The sequence below is a fragment of the Doryrhamphus excisus genome, linkage group LG16 (genome assembly GCF_037039965.1).
Source record: "Doryrhamphus excisus strain RoL-2023G ecotype Guam linkage group LG16, RoL_Dexc_Guam_v1.1, whole genome shotgun sequence".
NCBI lineage: Eukaryota > Metazoa > Chordata > Actinopteri > Syngnathiformes > Syngnathidae > Doryrhamphus > Doryrhamphus excisus.
Window position 1 is genome coordinate 9275428 of NC_136372.1, and position 20931 is coordinate 9296358.

Here is a 20931-nt window from a genome sequence, read left to right on the forward strand (position 1 = left end):
TTCCGCAAGGCTTGATTTCTATCTCTGTCATCCTTCTCACCCTGATTGACCTTATTTCTGATTTTGAGTCTGTAGTTCCAGGGCCTGTGTCATTTTGCTTTGTATTTTACATTGTTGCGAGGCAACCACTTTGGATTTCAGCAGTTTTAGCTTGACTTGCTAGCAGCTATCAACACTTTTTATAAACACAGTTTATTTCAAGGAACCTGTACCTCTCTCCTATTCAACTTTAGGCTGGGGGTGTCAGCAGTGCTGATCGTAAAGTGTCGTCAGGAAAGCACCAAAATGATTCAAATTTCCAGTATCTTTAACAGAGCTCCTGACATGTACATCCTTTCCTTCCCAGTAAGGGAAAGAATGGCTGCAAGCTTACCCAAATATTATGAAACAGTTCTTATGATCATCACACAGACACAGTTTTTCAATAAATACGCTTAACTTACAAACATTATTCCTTGGTAACGAACAAAAAAACAAACAATAAACTCCAACAAAAACCTAAAAAATAATTCTACTGTACACAGAAGGGGCTGCTCAGCATCTGCACACTATGATACTTGACAAAGCAGCCCAAGAATGGCACGTGTTGGCAATAACGCCATTCCCCATGAGAACTGTGCCAAATTTTCCTGTGTTATTTTTGTCCCCCCCTTTTGTCACATAATCAGCAATCTGTGATTAAATTTTTCACACTTTTCCATTTCTTTTTTTTTACTCGACTAGTGCCCTAAGTGCCTCTCATCGTTCTGTTTATTTTTGACTTTTTCATGTGATGTTATCTTGCTAAAATTCAGATTTTGTGATTAAAAATTGAAACAACGTTCTACGTAACTGTTGCAGCTCTATTATTTTTGATTGACAATAAACCAGTCTTCTATTCTCTTACCAAACAAAAGCCAGCTTTTAAATGCATAATTCACGAAGGCCGCTATTGACAAAGGCCTATAAGCATGGTGGTCCAGGCACAATTGTAGGAAGTGGTTACACACGCAGGCAGAAGTACAGTGGAAGTATTTGCTATTAGTATATAGTATATATGATTACTTGGGTGTTTCTGAAAGTCAGATATTGACCCCATTTAAGAGACCAAGGTGTCATTCTAATACTCAAAATACCATTTTCTGTTTTAGGGCCGAAAAAACAGAGGTGTTAAGCGAGGACCTCCTACAGGTGAGCTGTATATGTTTGCTGTTGTGCTTCTTTAATTAGTCAGCAATTAGCCATATTAAATACTGTTTATGTGCATATGTTACAGGTGGAGAAGCGCCTGGACCTCGTCAAACAAGTGACACACAGCACTCACAAGAAGCTGACTGCTTGCCTGCAGGGTCAGCAGGGGGCTGACGTGGAGAAGAAATCTATCAAGTCACCCTCTGTGAGTCTAGCATGCAATAATCAGCTTGTCTGTGATACACAGGGAAACTGATGACTAAAATCCGTCTCTCTCTGTTCTGGCAGAAAAAACTACCACTTACTATCTTGGCACAATGTATGGTGGAAGGAGCTGCAGTTTTGGGGGATGACTCCCTTCTGGGGTATGCCACGCAAAGCCTCACACATGATCGGTATCTTCAGCACTCCCTGGGTGCACTAGTCCAGTATTGAACCTTTTGACTTTACAGACAGACAGACCGACTGACAGACTTTCTTTGTCATTGCACAATAAAACGGCAGTGAAATTGCCAACGAAATGTTGTTGCCTGGCTCCCATATAATACCAGAGACAAAAGAAGATAATAATAATAATAAAAAATAATAATAATAATTAAAAAAATAAAAATAATAATAATGTGGAGAATAAATAGATGCCCATGTTGCCAAGAAAGTTAAAAAAAACACAACACAATGATGGAAGATGGTGCAATGTCAGCAGACATTGCGTGTGAATTTATATACATGATGAATGCATAAGTACATTTGGGTTGGGAAGGACATACTTTTATCAACCAATCCATGCAATCATTGCTGAATCCGCTAAGTAATTCAGTAATGGAAAATTTTAAGTGACTTTTCACTAGCAGAGAACGCCATTTGAATTGCCCTTTAATTTTAATGGGACAGTTTTCACTGACAAAAATGAGGCGGAATAAGAAAAAGTAGGAAGAAGAGGAAGAGGAATAAATAGATGAAAATGGCTGTCAACAACAACAACAAAAATAACATTTGTTGGAATGCTTTCAGCAGTTGTTGTGAAGTTGTGATTTTCAAATGAGTTGTCTGAACCGCCGCTATCCTGGCTGTGATGTCACATCATGGACGCACAACTACAGAAATTGAAATACAGTGAAGTGAATTTCTTTGAAGTTGGAATCCCTCTTTAGAAATGAAATATTTTTGCAAATACAAACATTGTGCATAAAGACACACATGCACACACATGCTTGTACTGTACATCTGACACATAATCCTACATCACTGCCACTTACACACACGCATATCTCACACATGCATAGTACACCAATATTACACCTTCACTAGTTAGATCAAGAGGACTACATTATAATATGCCTCTGTGCAATTTAAGCATATATTTAAATGTATATGCTTACATTACCTACAGGTACATATACTTCACACTTGCACATCTATACACACACATCACCATAGTCTAGGATGTCCTCACTACAATTTGTCACTTGGAATGTCAGGGGAGTCGGGTCTCGAGAAAATAGACAAAAAATGTTTAACCATCTGAAGAATATCCAAGCAGACATTGTCTTATTGCAAGAGACTCATATCTCCAAAACAGCTGCCCTTACATTTCACTCACCACAGTTTCCACATAAATAGTTAGCAAATTACAACTCCAAACAGAGGGACTGCCATTTTAATTGGCTTGGTCACCTTTCAATTTTAACCACACCTTAGACACTCGGTTCTGGGGGATCTGGGCAGGCATGGGACCCACCATTGCCATTTTAATTTTTAATAATTTGCAGGAGGGTCCATTTTACACTGCACAACAATATTACAGATATAGAAGGTAGATATATAATAATTAACATATCTGTTGACAATGTAAAATGTTGCATTGCAAACATATATGACCCTAATGTTGATGACCCCTCTTTCTTTCACACCTTTTTTTCTTCTCTCTCTGCACACCTGGATTCAAGCTTGATCTTGGGAGGGGACTTCAATTTAGTATTTAATCCAGATATAGACAGGTCTAGTCCCGCTGGGGGACATCGTGAGTCTCAATCAACAGCGACACTAAAGAAATATATGATGCTCTTATCACCCTACTCACAGAGAATATACTTATTTCTCTCCAGTGCACCACACTTACTCTCGAATTGACTACTTCTTAACAAGCTCAATCTTACCAGACATATCAAATATTCACATACACGCTATCATTATTAGTGATCACGCACCAGTCTCTCTCTTTCTCACTAACCAAAGCACAAGTGCACCTACTAAGTGCTGGAGATTTAATTAATCATTGCTTAAAGACCCAGACTTTCTAAACGACTTTGAAAGAGAGTGGACAATGTTTTTAAATTTTAATGACCAACCGGAAACCGCAGCTTGTGTTCTCTGGGAGACAGCAAAAGTAGTAATGCGCGGAAAAAAATATCTCCTATATATATTGGAATTGGAGAAAAAATCAAACTCCTTGAAACCGCTGACGCAGATTCACGAGATGAGAATAGATGAGATGAGAATACTCTGAATAACCTTAGAAAATTGAAATTAGATTTAAAAGAAATTACTGATGAGAAAATTCAGTTCCAATTACAAAGACTACATTTGGGGAAGTTCGAACATGCCAATAAATCTGGAAAATACTTAGCTAACCAACTAAAATTTAATAAAGAAAAAAGCTCTATCTCTTCCATTAGAAACTCAGAAGGTAACCTCACTCACCTTCCGTAGGAAATTAATTCAGTTTTTAGGGACTTTTATAAAAAAACTATGCACACCTCAGATTAACCCTTCTGTTCCAGACATTGAAACATTTCTTAGCACCATAGAATTACCAAAATTGGAAAAAGATCAGGTGACAACCCTGGACTTACCCATTTCACTAACAGATCTTTATGATGCGCTACCGCAAATGCCAAATAACAAAGAACCAGGACCAGACGGGTTCCCTGCCGAATTTTATAAAGCATTCTGGTACTAGTAGCACCAGTATTTTTTAAAATGGTTCAGGAAATAAAAGAAAATGCACGCCTACCCCCATATATGAACTCTGCTGCAATCAGTCTCCTGCTAAGAAAAGGACCCAACATTACCTTTCAGTTATCGTCCAATTTCACTTGTTAATGTAGATCTTAAAATAATATGCAAAGTATTAGTTAGAAGACTGGAAAAAGTCACTCCTCATATAATACATCCCGATCAATCAGGATTTATCAAGGGGAGTCAGTTAGCAATGTACGCCGCTTAACCAATCTGATTGATCACTCTATCATCCATAATTTGGAAACCACAATCATTTCATTAGACGCTGAAAAAGATTTGACAGAGTTAACTGGAAATTTCTCTTTGCAACCCTACAGAAATGTGGCTTTGGAGACTCATTTAGAACATGGATCAAAATATTATATAGCACCCCGAAGGCCTCCATTCGGACCAATAATCTGATCTCTCCAGAATTCACTTTCACAAAGAGGTACTAGGCAAGGTTGTCCACTCTCTCCCTCATTGTTTTCTATCTTCATTGAACCTCTTGCAGCTGCAGTTCGACAACATTCATTCATTCATTCATTCATTTTCTACCGCTTTTTCCTCACGAGGGTCGCGGGGGTTGCTGGAGCCTATCCCAGCTGTCTTCGGGCGAGAGGCGGGGTACACCCTGGACTGGTCGCCAGCCAATCACAGGGCACATATAGACAAACAACCATTCACACTCACATTCATACCTATGGACAATTTGGAGTCGCCAATTAACCTAGCATGTTTTTGGAATGTGGGAGGAAACCGGAGTACCCGGAGAACATGTAAACATTAAAGAAATGTTCATCATAAGATAAACCTTTATGCTGATGATGTGTTACTTTTCCTAAAAAACTCACACTCCTCACTTCACCAATCTATCACATTCATCAACAACTTTAGCACCTTTTCGGACTACTCTATTAACTGGTCTAAATCCACAGAGCACCCCCTCTATACCACTGCACTCAGGGAATATCACGTATTTGGGTATCAACATTTCCTCCAATCTGTCAGACCTGATCAGCTTGAATTATACCCCACTGTTGAAAATCACTTGAACTTTGCCGATCTCTCTTATGGGAGAGTATCCACTGTGAAAATTATTATAACACCAAGGATTAATTATCTGTTCTCTATGATCCCAACCAAACCATCTATTACTTGATTTAAGTCATTAGATTCATATATAAATAAATGTATTTAGAAAAATAAGCCAGCATGAATAAGCCTAAAAACATACCAAAAATCTAAGGGGCCATCCATAATTTGTACAGAGTACAGAGAGTACTCTTTTGAGCAACCCCCCCCCCCCCCCCCCCCCCCCCCAAAAAGAGTACAATCCCAAATGAAAAATGTTGATAGGTCCATGACCAACTGACCCAATACAGCCAGGAAATTCGAACATATCTAATCCAATAGTGTTCTCTGGCTGTATTTTGGGACTCTGGTCAATCAGTCACTGCCCATCAACATTGTATTGAACATGAACAAGATTATATTAAATGCCTTTTTTTGTACAGTAAACCTCGGATATGTCGGACTCGGATATATCGGAAATTCGCTCACAACGGACAGATAAAAAAGAACAATTTTTCTGTAATGCATTTCCAATAAAAATTTATTGCATATATCAGATTTTTTATAACGGATTTTGCCTATTTCGGACAAAATCTCCAGTCCCGTTCCAATTTCCCTCGCATATATCGGATGGCCGCATCGTGGCCTTTGATCCATCTTTGATCCATGTTCACAGCCAAATCTGAAGATTATAATATCTTTGTATGAATTACAGACATGTACATGAGCATGTACAACGAAATAATTTTTTTTTTCTCAAATCTGTAGAAATGCCTTCTTGTTGCTATTAGCGAGGTTTAGAAACTAAACGATAAACGTAAGTGCAAACGATAATGACGTCACATGCTATTGAAATGTATGGAAACTTGTATTACAAATTTGGTCTTTTTGTATTGTTCTTTCTATCAAATGATACATGTAGAAAAGTCCTGATGCAACAACTGTTTTCCACAGGATTTTTTAATCAAGGGAATACTTCTTGTATACACACATGATTACTCAAGGAGCAGAAGAGTTGCCCCTGGTTTCCAAAAGCCTGAGGAGATAAAATCTTCTTTGAAATGATGGACACAACCCTTGAACTCAACTCTATGCGAAGTATGCAATAAAGATGCCACAACTGTTTTGAAAAGGCTTAACAATCACACCTATAGTCTAGTCAGTGTATCACAGGAAGTGAAAATCACATTGATTGTTACCGCACTGTCCACAAAGTCAAATTCAGCACCACAACCAGGTTCATGCCCAAATATAGAAAATAAAGACAGAGCTGGGGAATAGATTCAGGATGGTCGGTTTAGTTTTGATCTTCTCCATTTTCGCAACGGCACTTCGGAACAAATCCGCCCTGCTCGATTCCTTCGATTTGGAACCTTTCCAAGCCGCCTGGCCAGCCGCGACAGCGTCCTTCCGCTTTCTTTCCGGACGCACAAAGCAGTAAACATTGATGTATTGTTCGTATGCATTGCTCGGTGAGCGATGAATGGCAGTAATTCTCTTTTTGGTGAACGAAAATAGGTAATCAAAATCACCGGGGTCGGCCATTGTCTGATTGTTGTGTTGGAATGCGAAGCACGCAGAGCTGCGTGGAGTATCGCGTGGACTGGTACGCTCTCGCGCTAGCATACGACGACAGGGGACCAGTCTATTTGCGCTAAAATTTGACTGCGTCCCGCGGTCATACAGACATACAGATATCGACATTTTCTGGTTTTCAAAAAAGTGTACGTTGATGTCTTAACCCCCTCCCCCCCTTGTACGGTTTGCACGCTCGTGAAAATGTTGAAAATTATAGATGGCCCCTAAAGAATGTGGGAGCTTAGAACTTTCTCAAATTACTTCCTGGCAAGGAAGTATATTACAGTATATCTTAAAATGGATAAAGCCTAACCCCTTGGTTCAGTTATGGCTAGACATCATTTAGCCAAGAAATCCCCATCTTTAACTTACTTTTCATAAGCCAAATCCGTCGGAAAAATTATTGTTTTAAAAGCCCTTGCGGAGCCTTCTCCCTTAGGTATGTATATGGCTATATTTGTATATATGTGTGTGTATGTATGTATGTATGTATGTATTTATTATCATGTCTAAAATAGCTAAAAAATCTATATTATTAAAAATTATTATTGTATATAAATTATTATTAAATATTAAGTATTAATAGTAGTATTATTATTATACATACATAACTACATACATAATCATCAATTTATCATTATTATTATTATTATTATCAATTACTTTAGCCATTTTATTATTTTTTTTAATTCTCTACTTTTGGCTCACGTGCCTTGGGGGCGTGGTTTGTCCGCAGTTCCTGGTGGTTTAGCTGGCACAATCTCTGGTTGGGCCTCCTGCGTGGGGTGGCCGGAGACAATCGCTGGGGGGGTTGGCGGGCCGGACTGGTTCCCACGATGGGCTGGGTGGCGCCTGTGGCCGGTCCTGCAGCCTACGGCTTGCTCCGGGCGGTGCTGTGCTGGCTTGCCCCGCTCGGTTGGTCGGTAGTGCGGGGTGGGCGTGTGTGGGCCCCGGTCCTCCCTGCTGCACTGCACCACCTCACATATGTACATGTAGGACGTTGGGGGGTGTTCTGCAATTGTGTGTGCCGGGGGTGAGGGGTTTCTTTGTGGATGCTTCTTTGTCCTCGGCATTCCTCTGGCTTGGTCACCTTTCAATTTTAACTGCACCTTAGACACTCAGTTCTGGGGGGATCTGGGCAGGCATGGGACCCACCATTGCTCAGCTTCCCTCCATTTTTAATTACTCCATACATACACCACACACAGGTCCTCCCAGTGGATGGTGAGGTTCGGTGGTGGCCTAGTGCTGGTCTTGACTCCTCGGCTCTGGTGCTTGGCCTCCCCGTGGCTTGGAGCTGTGGCACTTCCTCTCTGGAGGTGAGCTGCCCAGCGGGTGTCGGCCGGCGCGATGGGGTTGCTTGTTCATGTGCGGGCCTCTGCCCCTCGCCTGCTCCTTTGTCTGCCTCACTGCTGTGGCCCCGACGCCATCTGGGGTGCTAGCCCTGGGCGGTCCGTGACTCCCTGGGCTCAGGCCTGGATGTGGATCTGGGACCCCTGGGTTGTTGCTGCTGTCTTTGTCTCTCTCTCTCTACTGTCTCCCTCCAACCCCAGTTTATCTTCTTCTTCTTTACTGTGTTTCTTTTTGCTCCGGTTCTGCCGCTCCAAATGCACATAACAAAAACATCAAATAACGGCAAATAAAATTTCATAGTACAGGGAAGTTGTAGCTTACACCTTTCCTGACACAGAGCAAATCTGGTCAGCATGTAAGGGCATTTAGATCAACAATACGATATGCCCCAATGGCTGGACGGGACACACAAAAAAAAAGAAAAAAGAAATGAAATATTTTTGCAGTTATTGTGTAGAAAACCTGTTCACGACTTTCTAAATATAATTTTTTAACATTATTAGAGCCTTCAAGACGTTAAATAACATGCATATGGTCATCTTTGGATTTGTATTACTCCACCCATCCATTCTTTGCCATTTGTCCGCATTAGGGTTGTACGTCTACAGCTCAATAGATTTGCCAAAATAACACTTAATAGTGATGAAAGATGGAAACATCAGATGAACAAAATTGTTTTTGGTGTTTTCGTGCTAAATGGGAGTTTTGGATACCAACATTTGGTGGGGCACTATTCCACTTGCCCTCCTTATGTCAAATCTCCTCTGTACTGGGATAGCTTTAATTGCTAATTCAGCCATTCACAATTTTAACTTTATTGGATTACCCCAATCAGGAAGATGCTGAAACTATGTGGCGAGACGGAAGAGAAGTTGGCCCAGGAGCTCATTGACTTTGAATTCCAGATAGAGAGAGATGTGGTTGAGCCTCTCTATGTTCTCGCTGAGGTTAGTGGACTTTGCTTTATAACAACACAATAATAACACTTGTTTTCCAGACAGAACGCTTATGCATAGCACCATGTTATGTTTGTGTCTTAGGTGGACATTCCCAACATACAGAAACAAAGAAAGCACTTAGCTAAGCTTGTCTTGGACATGGACTCCGCACGGGCAAGGTGAAGGACATCTTCTACTTCTACTACTGCTGGTATTGTTTATCGTGGGTAGCTCATACTGCTGAATGAGAAAGTCTGAACAATTTGTTTTTTTTTCCCATGATCATGTGGCACCTCACATTTGCCGCCCAAAATGTGTTCTCATTTGAATTTAATGGAATATTTTACAAATTCACATGACTATCAATGACAGTTGTGGTCCTTTTATGTGTTGTGGTCATCGTCAAGCTAGCAGCATGTAATAAACATATACTCATGAGACTTATGACCATAAGACTTATGGTCAATAAGTTGCTAAATTCAGCCATATCCCTGCAAATACACTTTGTTGGACGCCATGTTTTTCAACCGATCTCGGTTGTTTGAATTTGGTACTCAATCAAATTTCAGTCTTAAATAATTTCAGTATTTCATGTTGAAGGTTCAGTTCATGCATCTTAGTGCAAACTCTCGCTGGATCCATTTAAACCCAACAGAATTGATGTTTGCTGACTTCCTGCTTGCAGATACCAGCAGTCATCCAAGTCGTCCAGCCACCCCAGCAATCTGCAGCCCGGCACCAAGACAGAGTCACTCAGAGAGGAGATGGAGGAGGCAGCCACTCGGATGGAGATTTGCAGGGTCAGACTCACAATTACATAAAATGGTGTGAAAAATTTTTGCCCTTTTCTGTTGTTTTATTTTTTGCATGTTTTTCACACTATTTCAGAGCATCAAACTAATTTAAATATTAGTCAATGACAACACAACTCAATACAAAATGCAATTTTTACATTCAACTTTTTATTTTTAGGGGAGAAAAAAATCCAAACCTACATGGCCCTATGTGAGGAAATGACCCCCATAAAACGGAACTGAGATTAATTGAAATCTATCAGCCTGGAAAAGGTTATAAATCCATTTTTAAAGCTTTGGGACTCCTGCAAAACCACAGTGAGAGCCATTATCCACAAATAACATGGAACAGTCAGTACCTGATCTCACTACCTTCAGGGCAAAGAAGAGTTTGTTCATTTCTTTTTTCCTGAATACGGAGTCGCCACAGCACTTTATATTCCGGATGCCCTTTCTGATGAATACCGATGATGCTACAGAATAGTTAAATTCAGAAGGGCCAGTCTTGGGAAAAGCCTAATCCCTGCAGCCATAGCTTGCCCTGAATAACAGGCCCTGCTGATCTGTCTGCCCGACCTGTTACTGTACTGTTGCTGTTGTTGTTACTTGTAATGTTGATTGTATGTTGTTATTGTTGTAGTACGGGATGTGCTTTGTCTTGGTCTTTGTCATGTTGTTCCTGTAACGTACAGTCAATGAACACGGATTTCCAAAGACCAATAAATCTAATTTAATGTAATCAGTGATGAACTTTCCCAGGAGTGGTCGACCAACCAAAATTACCCCAACAGCTCAGGGACAATTCATTCAAGAGTTCACAAATGGTACCACAATAGCATTCATAGAGCTGCAGGCCTCAACTGCCTCAGTTAAGATCAGTGTTCATGACTCCACCATAAGAAAGGTACTGGGCAAAAACGACCTGCATGGCAGAGTTGCAGGACAAAAACCACTGCTGAACAAAAATAACATAACGGCTCATCTCAATTTTGCCACAAAACGTCTTGATGATCCCCAAGACCTTTGGGAAAATACTCTGGTCTGATGAGACAAAGTAACTTTTTGGATTTCCTGTGTCTCATTACATCTGCCTTAAAAAAATGGCGCATTTCAGAAAAAGAACATCATACAGTAAAATATGGTGGTGGCAGTATGATGGTTGTAGGCTATTTTGCTGTTATTTTATCTGTGATAAATATAACAAAAAATTCTGCTGTCTGGCAAAAAATCCTGAAGGAGAATGTCCAACCATCTGTTTATGACCTCAAGCTGAAGCCAACTTGGGTTGTGCAATAGGACAATGATCCAAAAAACAGTCCACCTCTGAATGGCTTACACAAAAAAAAAGAAGACTTTAGAGTGGCCTACTCAAAGTCTGGACCTGAATCCAACTGAAATGCTGAAATGTCATGAACTTAAAAAGGCGCTTGGAAAACCCTCTAATGTGGCTAATTACAACAATTCTGCAAAGATGAGTGGGACCAAATTCCTCCACAGTGCTGTAAAAAACGTGTTGCAAGTTATCTTGAAGGGTGGCTCAATGAGATATAGGTTTAGGGGGCAATTTCTTTTTCACACATCCATGTAGGGTTTGATTTTTTTTTTTGTTAATAATAAAAAGGTTCATTTAAAAACTGCATCATGTGTTCATCTGAATCATGTAAGTGTGACAAACGTGCACGAAAATAAGAAATCAGGAAGGGGGCATCCACTTGTTCACGCCCCTGTACTGTTTTAACATAAACATGAACATTTCAATAAGTTTGAGGCTTTTGTTTCAGGATCAGTTGTCTGCAGACATGTACAGCTTCATGGCCAAAGAAATAGACTATGCAAATTATTTCCAGACAGTAAGTACTGCAGTAGTGTACTGTATATTCACAGCTGTGATCCCTGTGGCAAAATAACTCTGCATACTTTAGGTGCATGTTCTTTCTGCATGTAGACAATTGTTCATAGTCTCCCCTTCTCCCATCCACAGCTAATAGAGACACAGGCGGAATACCACAGGAAGTCACTAGAGATTCTTCACAGCATTCTGCCCCAAATTAAAGCGCACCAAGGTCAGGCATACACTGTATGTATGTGTGTGTGCTACAGTATGTGTGTCATTATCTGCCCTGATAATGCACCAGCAGGATTGATTGGATTGATGGCTAATTGACAAAATAATGGAATTTGCAGCACCATATTTGTTGTCCAACGGTCTCATGAAGATTATATTTGTGTCCTGCAGCTTAATTAGTTGCACAAAGAGCGATCAGGCGCTGGTTTAAATATCCAAATTAAAAGCACTTAGTATGCTTCTTATGCAATATTAAGTAATATTTTATCAGCCCACCGATCAGTATCAGATTTTTTTCCGACAATTTATATATTTTTAAAATGCTGTTTTGATGGACATTTTAATGTTGACATGGCCAGGATGAGACCTCAGTTTGTTCACATACAGTGCCAACCCACATCCTTTGTGCTTTCCACAGGCTCTTGTGTTCCTGGCTGCTCTGACTGTGCTGAAATAGGCTAGCTCTTTATGTTAGCCTCTGGGACGCTAGCTCTTAGCCATTCAGTGAAGTACAAATTTGAAGGTCTGAACGTTCTTGCCAACTCATCAATCTTTCTCGGTAGTGAATCCACGGCACCAACTCTGCACTTCCTTGCTGGCCCTTCATCTTAGCCGCAGCGCTTTCAACTTGATATCAATGGGTAGGCCCGGAATCATACTGATGCCACATACGACAGCTTCCAAAATTAAGTCCAACTTTAAGCCCTTCAAACTCATGGTTTGGGTTTCAGGACAACATAGTAAAGGATGTGTGGAATATAAATTCACATTAATATTTATCTGTAGATTATTTATTTTTATTTTTATATACTGCTATGGAGTGTCCCGATATTAAGAAAATAACTTAAACTGGTATAAATGATAAACATAAGCAAGCCAAGCTGATAAGATGAATCAAATGCCGTTATTCTGAGGAAAAGGAACATTGGTGTGAGGAAGTATTTACTCAGTGGACCGCCCGACCCAAACAGATTGAAATTACAATAAACGCTGGCGAAAGTTGTCTGAATCTCTTTTTACAGAGCGTAAATTGAAAGGAGCAGGAGTTAGCTTAGTTTAGCATGTTAAGTGGCTGTGTGGGTGCGCAACTCGGGCTGGATGAGTATATTTTCACCTCGTTGTATTTCGTCATATTGTGTGATACAGCTCAAAAATATTGTGATATATGCTTAGGTCCATATCACCCAAGCCTACTGTAGATGAAATGTTATTTAAATCTGGTGGTGCGAAATATGTTCATTTTGTTTCAGAATTACTGTGTACATGCAATTTGTAGTGTGACGTAGAAACCAACAAAAAGTGCTGCTGCTGTGGTAGAGCGACAGTACGCGGTGGCCAGTAAGTTGATACCTGGGTGGTCACAGACACCCCTGTGCCCACCCCAGGTATCAACTTATCGCCACCCCTATGTGACTAATGTTCTCAATGAAAGATTTATGGCTTCGCCACTTGTGCTGCACAACACACGTGAAACCGATATGTGTTAATTACACCACAGGAGATATGTCAGTTTACACATTGGTATCGGTCTTAGGTGATATCGGTATCGGAAATCGGACAATATCGGCATATTGGTTATTGGGAAAAAAGCCAATGTCGGACATCCCTAGTTATATTATATCATGTTATACTGCATTACAGCGGTCTCAAACTCAATTTACCTGGGGGCCACTAGGGTCTAGGGCAGAGGTAGGGAACCTATGGCTCGGGAGCCAGGTAGGGCTCTTTTGATGACTGTATCTGGCTCTCAAGCATTTCTTACCACAATAAAAATTTATTTTTGCTAACATTTTAAAGTAAACCATCACAGAAATGACTGTTAAAAATAATATTCAAAATCAACAACTTTCTTATGCATTTTAATTGGTCCATCTATATTCTGCTGCAATACGGCCAACCATATCTATCTTTCCTGATGATATTTTCCAGGTCAAACACCAAAACTTGATTATTACTGGGTAATGCTGTAGTCTACCTCGGTCATTGAGATGTCAAAAAAACATGTAAATGTAAACTTTCCTCCTTTAGTCAAATAGCTAAAGCTGCAGAACCAAGCCTTCTGACGAAGATGGCCAAAAGAATGAAATACGTCTACGGAGTACAGTGCAAAACTATGCAGCAGCAGAAGTTGTATTAATGGCAACAAGTATTTGATTTATTATTAGACACTGCGCTGCTCACGAAAGTGTGCTGGCCACACCCCATTGGCGTGGGGTAGTGTGCCTGGTCTACGTAATTAGAGCCCATTATCTAAAACTGTTGGTCTTACATAAAAATGCACACATTTTATTGCATTCAATGTTTAAAAAAATGTATATGGCTCTCACAGATACACATTTTAAAATATCTGGCCTTCATGGCTCTCTTCGCCAAAAAGGTTCCCGACCCCTGGTCTAGGGTCTGGGTGAAGCTCGGCCACATCAGTTTTTTTAAAGAAAAACAGCATTTATTAAAAACAGAAAAAATAAATAAATAAAAAACTGTCTTCAATGTTTTTGCTTCTGCTATACCCTACACTTTTTCAGTGTTTTGGTTCCGGTTTTTCACAAGAAAAGCTCTGATAAAACATTCCACGGCTCTCAAATATCTTTTTTTTTTCAACACAAAGATGAAAAATATATAAACAAATCAAGAATAAAGAAAATCAATCCATCAGTAATAAATAAATAAAATAATAATAAAACAGCAAATGAGAAAAACTTAAAAAACCACATATAGTTGGTGGGTAGAGACATTTTTTTTCAGATTCAAATTAACAGTATCAACAGTTATTGTAACCTTTAACATGGACATTAATGAAACTTAATAATTTCACACAATTTGCAAGTTAGCATCGTACTCCGTTCCATCTGGGAGCAGCGTCGTAACTTTAACCACATGTTTGATGAGCTGCTTTATCTTGTGACCAGTGTTGGGCATGTTACTTTAAAAAAGTAATTAGTTATAGTTACTAGTTACTTCTCCAAAAGAGTAACTGAGTTACTAACTGCTGTGGTTCTGTGTGTGACTGTGGTTGCGGTTCTGCATTGCAGAGGCATGGGTGGAGAAGCCGTCGTTCGGCAAGTCTCTGGAGGAGCACCTGAATATTAGTGGGAGAGAGATCGCCTTCCCCATCGAAGCATGTGTCACCATGCTGCTGGAATGCGGCATGCAAGAGGAGGTAGGCAATAACAATATTTATGTTTTTCCAAGGTAACATTTGTGTGTTTTTGTGAAGTTGTTTGATGAGTGTGGGTTAAGGTTAACTTATTTATTTTTTAAATAAGTTTCATAGTTCCCACAGAAGTGTGTTAGAAGTGTGTTAGCCAAAATCTAGACTTACTATCTAACTCTACACTTGTCCTACATAATAGATGCCATATATCACATACAAAAACGTAACATTAAGGAGTGGGAGGATACAGGAGGATACAAAACTTAACAACGCACAGCTATGTGAGCTACAGTACTTACATTAACGTTACATTTTAACAGCAACATCATTCAACTATTCAATGAAGAATGAAGAAAGGGTCTGATACATTTTTCTCACATTTAGTGCTCATAAAGAGGCTCTAAGGACACATATTGCTGTTACAATCGCATTTAAAATTAATGATGCTTCTTTAAAATGGTACATTATGTTATCAGGTGGCGCACGGTGGATGGCATGGAGGCCACAGGAGGAGTTTGCATGTTCTCCCCATGCATGGGTTTTTTCCGAGTACTGTGGTTTCTTACCACATCCCAAAAACATGCATGCTTAATGCATGCATGGTTAATTGGAGACTCCAAATTGTCCATAGGTATGAATGTGAGTGTGATTGATTGTTTGTTTATTTGTGTCCTGTGATTGGCTGGGGACCAGTCCAGGGTGGCACCCTGTGTCTTGCCTGAAGACAGCTGGGATAGGCTCCAGCATACTGTGACCCTACTGAAGATAAGCGGCATAGAAAATGGATGGATCAGGGAAGTTTTAGCTTTTTTAATAATGATGTGTTTGGATGACAGGGCCTCTTCCGTGTGGCTCCATCAGCCTCCAAGCTGAAGAAGCTCAAAGCCTCCCTGGACTGCGGCGTTCTAGATGTGCAGGAGTATTCCTCTGACCCGCACGCCATCGCAGGTGAGCTCCACCCACACTGATGTTCACATATTATCACTGTAACAACAACACCATCACCACTTGCACTCTTGTCTTTAAAATAGTATTGCTCTTTATACAAGCAATGAAGTGATGTCATTTGTCCATGTCACGCATGAACGAGAACCAAATGTGTGTTGGAGGAAATGGAGAAAATGTAATTGCTGCACTAGCTGCACAAGAGCTTTTACGCCTTCTGTCACCCTCAGGTGCTCTCAAATCATACCTCCGTGAACTCCCTGAGCCATTGATGACCACTGAACTTTATGATGAATGGATTCAGGCCTCCAAGTGAGTCACTGATTCCTGTAATTTAAGAAACTCTTAAGACACTTCATTAGGTACATGTGCTCCACCTAACTTACACCTCAAAAGCAGTTTCAAAAAGCTGCAGATAAAAATGCTCAATTTTGATTATAATGAAGTGTTGACATTTGTATTGAAGAAGTATAATTCTCTTCTCTTTTCACAGCATTCCGGACATGGACAAGAGACTCCAAGCATTAATGGCAGCATGTGAGAAACTGCCCACAGATAACTTGAACAACTTCAGGTCAGTCAGTCACCATCTCATTTATGTTGTGCTTATCCTGCTGTAACATCTTTCAAATACCCACTTCTTCTCATGCAACAGATATCTCATCAAATTCTTAGCCAAGTTGAGTGAGTATCAGGATGCCAACAAGATGACACCTGGTAACATGGCCATCGTCCTTGGCCCGAATTTACTCTGGACGCACACAGAGCCGTATGTATCCTTCCTGGCAAATAAATGCATAATGTCTCATGTAACTGGTCAGGTTTGGTTCCTCTTTGCAGGGACATGACAGAGATGATGACCACCCTGTCTCTGCAGATTGTAGGCATAATCGAGCCCATCATCCAACATGCTGACTGGTTCTTCCCTGGAGGTGAGGAATCCAATGCTTTGCATATATGTGTAAAGGATGCCAGTCAGTGTGGCTTTGCAAGTGTACGTTGGTAAACCTCACTCCCTGAACCTTAGGAGCTGTGCTGAGCATCAACTTGCATACAACAGTAAAAAGTCAAATATTTTGGGGGATGTGCACATAACAGGTCAGTTTTAGCAGTAGTAATGTTGTTTCTATTTATTTATTTATTTACTTATTATTATAATTGAGAGCGCAACATTGGCCAAAAGCAGTGTAGTCTTCTTCTTCAATTAAGTATTACATTCATTGGTGATACTGATTTACCACATGTTTCCACTAGGCAGAGCCCTAATTGTAAATGAATCAACTTGTTGTAACCTGGTATGTCCGATATTGGCTTTTTTGCCAATAACTGATACACTAACTCTCAACTTCTGATTCTGATATCAGCCAATACAGATACCAATATGTGTAACATCACATATATTTTTCTTGTGTAAAATTGTTGTAAAGCAACAATACTCATCAACAAATACTTATTAATAAGTACAGTTGTTTTGTTGGCTACTCCACCCATCTCCGAGTAGGTCATTCATGTATTACATATTTTATATAAGAATACATTTGTGTTTCTTGTCCTTTGATTTATGTTATTTTTGGAAAGATTTAATTTATTTTTAGTTAAAGACACAGGTTTGTGCTCTATAGCTGATTTAATGAGAATTACTTCTGTGTGGGTTCTTATGTTAGCCATCTGAGAAGGACAAATACATGTATATTTATAATACAAGTATACTACTACGTGTGTGAATGTATAAACGAGATGGGCATGGGCATGACCCAAGTTCCTTTGTAGAAATGCGCTCGATGAAAGTAAGCGCCTTTACTTGTATTCACTTAAACCGCAGCCTTGCCACATCCAATATGGCGGCGACATTACATATGTACACCTAGTGCTTTATGCAGGGTCAGTATGCTATACTTACGCAACGCAATCAGTGTCCTGGTGCCAAGTGCACTAATGGACATCCCTATATTCGAACATGGAGTTAGTTATGGACAAGCTATGGTTCACACAGAAGTCCAATATCACACCGCACAGGTTCAGATTGGGGAGGATGTTCCTCCCAATCCTGCCCCTACAGGTCACACTGCCATTGCCCACATGGACGTTGAAGTCTCCCAGTAGAACGATGGAGTCACCAGCTGGGGTGTTCTCCAGGACACCTCTGATGGACTCCAAGAAGGCTGGCTACTCTGAACTGCTGTTTATTAATGCTATGCCCGGTCTATTGGAATGTGGCTGTCCCGAACTAACCCAAACAATATTCTTAATTTGGATTTCGGCGTCCCCAACGCAGCTAACCAAGGTTGTGTTGTGAAAACAACTTCTCCCAAGAAATTGCTGCAGCGTGACGCTCTGACCCTTCATTATTTCTTCACGGACACCTGTTGTTTCTCTTCTCTGGGCCCACCATGGACTTCTCCATGGCAACTGCTATGTATCGCAATGACACCCTGCGAACTGAGCTCCAGGTTCGGGCACCTGACGGGGAAAGCGTCGCAGACCACGCACTCATGCATCCAAAGACACACATATGTATTGCAATCACCCTCCCCATGTCTGCTCCATGCGCTACAGAGATTGAATTCAACCTGACTGGCAGCTACGGCAGCCCCATCCACACCAACCACAACTCCAACTACAGCTCCATGCCCTCCCCCGACATGGAGCAGTCTGACCGCAAGCAGCAACACCACCACGACCAGAACCGGCGCCCACTCAGCGTTGCCACGGACAACATGATGCTGGAGTTTTACAAGAAGGATGGGTAATGACATCAAGTGCATTTGACGCCTACTTCTCACTCTCTTGCCATTTTCCAGCCTCCCACGCCTCCTCTCACCTCTTCTGAAATTATCTAACACTTACATTAAAAAGCATCACTTTGAGGTCACCTGTCACACAAACACCCCTGCCCCTTTTCATCAGACCCATCTTTCCAACAAGTCAAGGAAATACATGAGTCACAAATGCTTGAATGAAACTATCTCCATGGTGACGGAGCCTGTTGAGGCGGCTGCTTGTTGTCGCTTTTGCTCATTAAATATTTCTCCCCATCCTCCCACAGACAGCTCCGCCTTTACAGTCTGGCTGTATATGACACTTCCCAGGGCTAGAGTCATTAATGCAGCTGATGGAAAATCACTAGCAAAATTAGAAACCAATGTCCTCATGCCAAAAATATGCTGCTATCTGAGGCAGTTATCTAAATGTGCGCAGACCATTACAATGGAGGCTGTGGTTTGTTCCTGACTTAATGACTAAGGTGCCATCCTGGAACACTCAATCTCCTGTGGTGTGTCCTTTACTGTTGGCAGTGGCTTCTTCAGTGGATTGAACATGTTGAATCGGCGTCAGAGGTTGAATTGAATGCAGGCTCATCAGTGGTATTACTAAGCAGGGTGTGCAAGATGAGCAATCGTTTGTGATGTGTTTGGAGGGGACATCAGCTGTACTAATATGGCCTGTGTTAGTATGCCTCTTTCACTTAAGTGAGCAAAAGACCAAAAAGTCCCAATGCAGATTGCAGTTATATACTATATATATAACTTTTAGCTAAACTTTCCTACCAAGGATGTGACTACTAGTTTGTATTTGTGTAAGTGTTCTACTCCTGAAACTCCTGAAAATGCTAAAAATGTGTCAATAGATGTTCCTTTACTGTGTTGCTTGGAACATCAGGGTGTTTAGCCAAATCAACACAAAATTTGGTGCCCATCTTTTGGGGACAGATAAACATGTGTGTACAATTTCACCAAGGTTGGTTGAAAAACAGGCCGCATGGTGGACGAGTGTTTAGCATGTAGGCTAGGGGTTTGAATCTCAGTGTGGAGTTTGCATGTTCTCCCCTATGTGTGGGTTTTCTCCAGGTACTCCAAAAAATATGCATATGTTAGGTTAATTGTCGACCCCAAATTGTCTATAGGTATGAATGTGAGTGTGAATGGTTGTCTATATGTGCCCTGCGATTGGCTGGCGACCAGTCCAGTCAATCCCTGGCCTCCTCTCGCCCAAAGTCAGCTGGGGTAGGCTCCAGCATACCCGCGATCCCAGTGGGGATAAGCGGCATAGAAAATGAATGGATGGTTGGAAAAACATGGCCGCCATCAATCAATCAATCAATCAATCAATCAAACTTTATTTGTAGAGCACTTTTCATACATAAAATGTAGCACAAAGTGCTTTACATGTTAAAACAAAAAAAGAAAAACAACAACAAGGCACACATACACACACACAGACACACACACATACACACAAGATGTTTGTTTGCCTCAGTATAGAGGAACCAGGTCAGGAAGCGCTGCCATCTGCGCTGGGGGCTGCCCACGGCCCAGGCCAGAATGCCGCAACTCAGGGGCCCACCAAACAACAGGTAGGCAGGGGCACCGCCACAGAGCTCCCACCCACCCCAGCCGGTGAGCCCCCTGAGAAGGGATGCCCCAGCCCCCAACCGAGAACAGCCCCCAGTGCAGAGGGCCCCCACTGAAGAAAAACTCGATATATGGGATAAAAAATATAAAAACATATGAAATAACAATATAGAAAGTATATATAGAGATAACAACATAAAAAGTACAGAACATTAATAAAAAACTAAAATAAGCATGTGTAAACATATAAAGACATTTGGTTAAGAGCCAAAACAAAAGGTATAAGGTATAAAATAACCATTAGATAAAAGTCAAGTTCAAAGGGTTAAAAAAGAGTATATTAAGAGCATGAGTTAAAAGCCAAATTAAATAGGTGGGTCTTGAGCCTATTTTTAAAAATATCAACGTTCTCGATGGCCCTCAGGTCCTCCGGCAGGCTGTTCCACAAACGGGGGCCATAAAACTGGAAAGATGCCTCACCGTGTGTTTGTGTTTTAACTCTGGGAAT

At 40.8% G+C, this 20931-nt stretch overlaps 1 protein-coding gene across 7 annotated transcripts in view; it reads left to right on the forward strand.

Moving 5' to 3' along the window:
• arhgap44a (Rho GTPase activating protein 44a) overlaps window positions 1-20931 on the forward strand; it is an 80232-nt gene that overhangs the window by 39951 nt on the left and 19350 nt on the right. For 4 of the 7 annotated variants that reach the window (XM_058049664.2, XM_058049669.2, XM_058049666.2 and 1 more), the window contains exons 2-16: window positions 1131-1170; window positions 1256-1375; window positions 1456-1535; window positions 9011-9122; window positions 9216-9292; window positions 9799-9913; window positions 11689-11757; window positions 11889-11970; window positions 15005-15132; window positions 15963-16074; window positions 16302-16383; window positions 16565-16645; window positions 16727-16840; window positions 16912-17003; window positions 18628-18817. In XM_058049664.2, the coding sequence (XP_057905647.2) occupies window positions 1131-1170; window positions 1256-1375; window positions 1456-1535; window positions 9011-9122; window positions 9216-9292; window positions 9799-9913; window positions 11689-11757; window positions 11889-11970; window positions 15005-15132; window positions 15963-16074; window positions 16302-16383; window positions 16565-16645; window positions 16727-16840; window positions 16912-17003; window positions 18628-18817 (1494 nt within the window). The remainder of the gene's footprint in view (window positions 1-1130; window positions 1171-1255; window positions 1376-1455; window positions 1536-9010; window positions 9123-9215; window positions 9293-9798; window positions 9914-11688; window positions 11758-11888; window positions 11971-15004; window positions 15133-15962; window positions 16075-16301; window positions 16384-16564; window positions 16646-16726; window positions 16841-16911; window positions 17004-18627; window positions 18818-20931) is intronic. The other 3 variants (XM_058049665.2, XM_058049667.2, XM_058049670.2) reach the window with 1 other exon arrangement.